Source organism: Cimex lectularius, unplaced genomic scaffold (assembly GCF_000648675.2).
Source record: "Cimex lectularius strain Harlan isolate CLEC.00 unplaced genomic scaffold, Clec_2.1 scaffold25, whole genome shotgun sequence".
In the NCBI taxonomy this organism is placed as follows: Eukaryota; Metazoa; Arthropoda; class Insecta; order Hemiptera; family Cimicidae; genus Cimex; species Cimex lectularius.
The window spans coordinates 1,328,420-1,336,474 of record NW_019392633.1 but is presented as its reverse complement, the minus strand read 5'-3'; the positions used below and the strand labels follow the sequence as shown (position 1 = coordinate 1,336,474).

The 8,055-nt window shown below is 31.2% G+C and overlaps 1 protein-coding gene across 8 annotated transcripts in view; it reads right to left on the bottom strand.

Annotated features, from left to right (window-relative positions):
* Positions 1–1,725: 1,725 nt before the first annotated feature.
* Positions 1,726–8,055, bottom strand: part of LOC106668738 (protein spire) — a 207,719-nt gene continuing 201,389 nt past the window's right edge. For 5 of the 8 annotated variants that reach the window (XM_024224840.1, XM_024224845.1, XM_024224848.1 and 2 more), the window contains 5 exons: positions 6,344–6,503; positions 4,075–4,289; positions 3,883–4,014; positions 3,336–3,437; positions 1,726–2,870 (listed from right to left, as the gene is read on the bottom strand). In XM_024224840.1, the coding sequence (XP_024080608.1) occupies positions 2,373–2,870; positions 3,336–3,437; positions 3,883–4,014; positions 4,075–4,289; positions 6,344–6,503 (1,107 nt within the window). In that variant the 3' untranslated portion in view covers positions 1,726–2,372. The remainder of the gene's footprint in view (positions 2,871–3,335; positions 3,438–3,882; positions 4,015–4,074; positions 4,290–6,343; positions 6,504–8,055) is intronic. The other 3 variants (XM_014397755.2, XM_014397758.2, XM_024224855.1) reach the window with 3 other exon arrangements.

Below are 8,055 nucleotides of genomic sequence, written 5' to 3'. Positions count from 1 at the left end.
CGAATCCCACTCGTGCCATTGAATTTTTTATCTCAACTAAAAACCTTAATTATTTGTAATATATTAATTGGTCAAGCAGACCACGAAATTAGTGAATTTAGTTTTAGAAAAATTTCAAAGATTTTTTTGTGAAGAACCTTCTCAATTTACCATCTTTTCCCTCTAATTACACACTAATCCTAGAATCCTATTTGCCTTCTTTATTTTCATATTCCTTTTCCGTCCACCTCAAATATATTTAAAATACTGAGCCTCCCAGAGGAGCAACTGTCTAAAATTACCGCTCGACAGATAATTAGTAAGAATATCTCTTGGTTCAGTCAATGAATATCTCTAGCGCTCAGTTCAGGAGATTTGTGTTCTTTTAGAGCTTCCCAATAAAATAGTGAAGTAGCTGAGAATAGGGCAAAGTACAGAGAGGTTTTACTTGTATTAGACAATTTTTGATGAGTGCTTATTTTCTTAAAAACCCAGCCTTTTCCAGGATCTCAAACTTAGAGATTCTCGACACATACAATATAATCTATCCACTCTGTAACAGTAATGCCCAGGCAGATTTGTATCACTTTCTAGGAATTTCTTCACTACTTTCAGAATCACAGGTATCTTTTGATTTTTATTTTTTTAAATTGTACTATTAGTTCTCAAGAAGTATGTTTTTTTTTAAATTCCTATTCTTTTTTCATATTTTATTTTCCTTTTCATTCCCATACCTGATTTATATAAATAATATAATTTTCTCAATAGATTTCTTTTATGTATTTTAATTTTTTCTTTTTTTATCACTTATAATATACCTGTAATTAATTAATTAAGCTTTATTATGCAGGAAACTCAGCAGACAACTACCAGCCATGATTATTATACTTTGTCCCATTTGCTTGTGTTTTTATTATTATTATGTATTGTAACTTTCATACTTGCAATTTAGAATTCCCAGTTACTTTAATTTTGCAAAATTTCTTTCCATTTCACAAAAGAAGGTTCAGTTAAGGTCACTAGAATTAAGCAGGGAATACACTTTCCCGATTTCATTGGATTTGTGTCGGGTGGCTTCGGGTTACATCACGTTGTGTCTCGTAAATCCCCCCCCGCTTTAGATTCCAATTTCAGCAAAGCCCATGGAATTTGAGTTTAATTTTTTAAAAATTTTGGTTGGTCCGTGGTTCTATTCCATCATCTGCAAGATCCAATCAGTGTTTAAACACTAAGCCCTTCTGTACAATATTTATAGATAAGTAAACTTTTATACTAAAGTTGTACAGGATTAAATTACAATTCCTTAATCGATGATTAATTGAAGTAGATTTTTTTTTGAATTGCAACCGTCAAAACAAAAAGGGAGAAAGAAGGACAAATAACTTCTTGTAGTATATTTTCCAAATTTTTGCAGATATTCATATAATTTAATATAACGGTAAAGTTTATTTTTAACATTTCCTTACTTCGAAAATTTTTAATGAATAAATAAGTCTCAATTCTTCTTTTTAATTATAATATAAAAACTTTCTATAATGTATTGTCATTTTACTTACAAATTTTTCAGTAAATATCCTTACTTAAAGAGAAATTGATTAAAACAAAAACAAAACAATCAAATTATATTCTGCCCCTTGAGGAGTCAGTAAACTAATTTTCGTTGAACTTCTGAAAATAATTTACATCTGTGCACTTGGATAGTAATAACAACAGCATCTCACTACTCTTACTCATGGCTTTTTATCATTTTATGTTAACTAATAGATATCTATTTCAAAATAGAGCACCATTTAAATATATGCATATGAATATAATATTATTGTTTATTTGTACTATTGAAAGAATGAATTATTTACGAGACATTTTATAATAAAAAAATAAAATTATATTTCATTATTATGAGATTACGATTTTTGACTTTTGTCAATCGTTTATTTCGCTTACTTAGGTTATAAACATTTTACACTATTTTAAATATAATTATTGGTCTATCATTTTTTCAACATAAATATATTTTATAACAGCATTACCTAAGGATTCTTAAACAGCCCTCGTTAATAGTCCTATTTCCAAAATATTGTATTTACTTTTACAAAACTATATTTAATCAAAATCCAGGTAAATCATCATTATACAATATTTACAACAAAATTATAATCAAGGAACAGGGAATACAATTAATAAACACTTTTTGCAAGATTTACTTGGGTGGGATAAAAAAAAAGTGACCCTACTTGCAACTGAATAAGTGCTAAGAAACTAAATCTAAAAATAGATTTTGTGTATTTACAAATAATTTAAGCAAAGTTATTCACAGTGAATTTTAGGTACATTGATAATAAGTCCTTCCATCATTCATACAGGTAACCCTTAGAAATTAAATGTTTGATTTTTTAATAAACCGGTGATAAGTCTAGAGTTAGATTCCGGATAGCCATGTTGCGAGTAGTGCGAGATGATTTGATTATCTGCAAAACCATCGTTTTGCAGTCATGGCATACAGTCATTTGCAGACCCTTGAGTTTTTCCGCTTTCTGTCTGCCTACAGTCTTTGATTTTGCCATCCTCCACCTAAAAAATAACTTCGTAAAAAAGCAGCAAAGACTAAGGGAAGTTGAAACAGCGTACTTGTCACTTGGGGTACACAGAGGACTCGAAGGGGGAAGAGATATAGGGCCATCGGATATTAGGCTTGTCGACATCTGAGAAGGTGGAGCTGATCTCGATATTTTCGGACTCGTCGGTGCGCTCCCGACACCACTCCTCTCAGTAGCCATCAATTTTGTCACCAGTGCCCTCGGAAAAGAGTCGTCAGCCTCGCTTGGCGACAGCATACTTGGGCTAAGGGCTACCACAGGTACGTGTGAAAAATGCTCTGTTGGTATCCGCATCTGTACAAGAACAAATAAATTTATCGTTAGATTTTTTTTTTTTTTAATTAAAAAGACTATAGTTTAAAATTGAAATATTCTTTCTTCCAGCTATATATAATGTCAATATTTAACTTCATATATGCAGCACAAATAAAATTGTAAAAATGAACTTTTAGAAGAAGTACTTTAGGAAAGTGGTACTACAGAAGAGAAATTCTACTATCTATTATATAAATACACCATAAATATGGATAATAAATCTATTGAAAATATATCCAATTTTAATTTTATTATTTTTTGTTTCGTTAAAGAAAGTTCACAACAGCAGAGGTGATCACGATCAATGATAAAAACCCAAGTAAGGCCGCTGGATTCGAACCTGGGTACTTTAGCTTACAGCGATGTGCGCTGTGTCAATGTCCTTCACTATTGTGGCCCCCCCTCCACTACATTATTGTTATTATTATATTATTTTCAATTTACCTTGGAATAACATTTGGCACAAACTGTTCTTTTGCAGAGTTTGCAAATCTGTCCCCATGGGCCGAAGATGCCAAATCTCGTTTTCATACAAAGGAAGCATACCTGAAAGTAAATTTTATTTTAACCTTTTAGCAGCTTTTTTGTGCTTTGCCAATAAATATTTCTTTTAAATCTTTATTTATAGTGATAAATTACTATTGATTAGATTCAGTAAAAATTGAAAACTCAAATTTGATGAAGAATAGTTTGCGATTTTTTGCGATGTATTAATTGTGGGCTTGACAATATTATGTGTTGTTCCAGTAATAATTTTGTTTGAGTAAATTTTATTCAGTATAAATATATTGGCTTGTTTTAAATTAAGTTTTAAATTTGATATGAAAGTGCTTGCTTATTTGATTATAAAAGTACCAAATGAAACTAATATCCTTTCAAAGGATTGGCAGGATTCAATAAATTCAGCCTTGACATGTAATTTTTTTACAAATTGTTAAGATTCAATATATAAAAATATATTTTATAATTATAAATAGTATAAATGTTGTACCTTCCGCCTTTCTGCATCTTCTTTTACCCTGCCTTCAACTGGAAGACTCTCAAGTTCGGCTTTGGTCAGGACGCTACGTATATGGACAATTTCTTCAAGAGTGAGAGAAAGACATTCTTCCTGCCACTGTTTCTGAAAAAAATCGCAATAAGCACCAGGATTTCGGGACGCCCGATGCGTTCGAGCCTTTACCGATTTCAGAAGGTCGTCCTGTAAGGATGTCCTTGACCAAGTCATCTCCGGGAGGGTACAGGAGAGCGACTCGTCAGTCGGTGTGTTCGTCTGCCTTGAAGTAGGCCTAGATTGTGGCACGCTTAAGCTCCCTTTGTTGCCCGTCTCGCAGACGACGACCGTATGCCTTCTCATCGAAGCACGCTTACTCGGACATTGAGTAGCTAGATCATAAGCTATAAGACAATAATTATTAACATACCAGCATTTTAAAATATAAATTTGTTTGTGTTTAGTAACATTTTCCAAAGCAGTTTTCTCTTCTCAATTTGCATATGCACTTCTTTAAACGTTATCAGCATTCAGATTTGTTGTTATAGATAATTAGCAACATCATATTAGTAAACAATATTACTTTTTAAAAAAAGCATAATAACAAGAAAAAAAAATTGACTTGCAATAAATTCTTACATTGTCAAATGGCAAGTTAAGCAACATGCATTAGATATTGTCAAGCATCACCGCCAAAACTAATTCTAAATTGTTGTTAGAATAAACAGCAAAGAAATTGATTTCAACATGAATATATTTGTTGGTAGCATTAAACAGTTAGAAATATTAATTTTAAAAAAAAATCAAATCAAATAAATATTAAGTGGAGATTTATTTTTTCATCATACTATCCTACAATAGTCCTCCTTTTTGTTGGTTTTGAACTGATTTTTTGGCAGCATTTTGGAGTTGGATTAGAATAAATTTGTGTTTTCAGCTATTATTTGGATTAAGCACAACTTAAATTGACTTATTTAAGCTTACAGAACACGAAATATTAAAGAAAAACAAGCTTTACAGAGGCAAGCTTTTCAATCTTTTTTTAATTTCTGATTCCTTGAAACTAATAGGAAATAAACAGTGTTAATTGCTCCTTTCACCTTTCACATTGCTTTCATAACGGTTTTACATAGCAGTATTTAACATATATAAATATATCAACACCAAAAATAAATAGATAGATTTGATATGAAAGAAACTACACAATTACATGCAGTTGCAACTTTCTAAGTAATTCTGTAAAAAAATAGTCTCGACATGCTGGTCTAATTGTATTAATTACATAGCTAATAAATTTTTTAATGTTTATTATGTCAGAAACACAAAATACATATTCTGAATGTGAGCACATGTTTAAAATATCGCATGACTGATAAATGATTAATTATGCCCTTTTGCATTATTGCGTATCACAATGACAAGACAGATGGACTGAACAAAGCTCACCTTTCTCACAACAAACTACAATTTTTGTGCCTAATCCAAGCTATGGTGACTGGTTGTTCGGACTGAGATTCAAATAGTATACTATAAGGGCACACATTAATAATAAAATAACGTACTGCAAGAATAATTTATTATCCATTAATATAATAAAATTCGATAATTTATGAACTTACGACAATACAATATATTACAAATTACAATTACATTACTAGATCCATGCACACCTTAAACAACGACAGTACAGGAAGCATTGAAAAAAAAAAAAAAAAATCACATCGATGAACCTCTTTTTTTTAGCTTAATATACATGCATATGTACATAAACATAATTACTATAAAATGTACGCAAGCGCATAACAGTTTTTACTAACTATTTGAAGAGGAATGCTGAAGCATTTAGAATGACTAAATAAAATAAAAATTATAGAAAAAAGAAGAAAAAAAGGTATATTTACAGAGAACATCACCTTTTTTCTTTGTTTTCATAGAAATTTATGATGAGGACAAATTGTACAAATAAATTATATAAAAAATAGTCTAATTATTTTAATTCATATTTTTGCAAAATGTGATGTACTGTGACATGCGAAAGGGGCAAGGAAGGAATTTCATGCGAGGATAAGAATTAAACTGTAACACGTTAAAGGCCGAGAAAAAATAATATACAGATAAAGTGAAATAAATAGCAGTAATAAATAATCTTTGAGCCAAAGGAAACCGTCGACCGAATTTAATCTGTTGTCCAAATGAACATCGGTTGAACCTTTCGGTCAGGCAACAACCATTTCACTAACAAGTACGTCAAATGTCAAAAAAACACATAAAAAGGCGGTTAACGTGTTATTTAATTATATTGTAATATAAACCGTACAGAATAAAGAGAATAGAAAATGAGATCAATTAAAAGAAGAAATCAACGAGATTTATTGAACAAAGTATGAATACTCCGATGCAGAGGTTCAAAGGATGCAACAACTGGATTGGGATTTCAAGGGTTCATTTGGGATCGTACGTTGGAGTGCCGTGTCACAGTAGTGATCTATCTCTGCCTGGGACAGCCTTAGACTACCTGTCCTCTGCCAGGGGTTGTTCTTCGCGTCGCCTTCTTCTCCTTCCTCGTCACCGTCGTCAGTCGCATCCAGGTCTTTGTCTTCCACGTCGAAACCGACCGCCTGGGAACACAAGAGATGGAGAAAGAGAGTTTGAGTAAACACTTGAATTTGTACACATCTATTTGACATCAGTCGCGGGTCTTCCTTCGAAAAACGTCAAGACCCGTTTAAAACCCGGTTGCCCAACATGGTGTGTTAATTCCTAGGGTAATTTTTCAAAAAATATGACTTGGATAGAGGGCCGGGTTTAAGAAGGAAACGCCCAGAAATATCTCGTAGAGAAAGGAACCGCTCAGAGAATAGTGAAAGGGGGAAGAGAACTCGAGAAAAGTCGTGTGAGATAATTCGATCCGCCGAGTACAAATCGAGTCAAAAATTATGTCTTATCCTTCTACATTATTTAAATGTATTCATCAGATGTTATCAAATCTCTAGATTTATTGCAATGAATAAAATACAAATGATAAGTTGAAATTCAAACTTGCAATGAAAAATTATCCTTCCGTCGAACTTTAGAACATTTCGTCTGCCGATTGATGTTATGAATAGAACTATTTATGAATGAAGAAAGAAATCTAATCACAAAAGGAAAATACAACATAATAATAAATAAAAACTTCTTAATACAGCATTGAATGTAAAACCGTCCGCTGGAAGTGGTGGCCGGGAACTCCCAAACAAGGACATACACATTCAAAAATCAAATAAAAGTAAGAGAAAATGAAATCTTGGTGACTGCAATACATAGAACGAAACAAACCACTTATAGGGCTCCTCAATATAAAACTAAAATTAAAATAAATTAAGAAATCAATTGTTCCTAGCTCTCTGCGGTACTCAAGTGCACTCTTAGTAAAACAATCAATTCTGTAGAATTTGGAGAGTTGCGTTTATCTATGAGAAAGGTTCAGGAAACTACCAAAAAACTAGTACCCAAAAAGAGAATCCGCAACTCAGCAAATATGAAAAACTCAGCCAGAGAATAAAAATGGTCATCCCTTGCGGAAGAGTTGCACTGTGAACAGTGTCCTTTTCTATTTTTTGTTTCATGATTATCCTGGGTTAAATAGTTTTTTTTCAGGCTATATCCAGGTATTTAAGTTTTTTATATTATAATTTTTATTTTGGATTTATTTTGGATGTTTTTAAAAGACATTATATATTTTATATTTATCATTTGTGGTTTCATTTTTTTTTATTTTTATTTTTTTTTAACTATAAATGTTTTGTTTTATTTGAGTGTAAATTCCCGAATCGTACAAAAATTGTACTGCGAAAATGAAACAAAAAATATGTAAAAACTTTAGACATGGAAAAGTTTAATTGTTTTTAGGAAAAGTTTAATTGTTTTTAAATAAGTCCACAAGTTATAAATATAAAAAGACATCTTTAAAAAAATCCAAATAATATAAAAATCTTAATATACAAGGGAATAACCGGAAAGAAAAAAAAAATTAGCTAAGGATAATCAAAATCATGAAATAGAAAAGAGTCTTACAAGATTCTGATGATGGGTGTACATTCCCGACGTCCTCAAAACTTGACATAAAAACAAAACAAAAAATGTATAAAAAAAGAAAAATTTTTTTAAAATAAAACCAAAAATTATAAA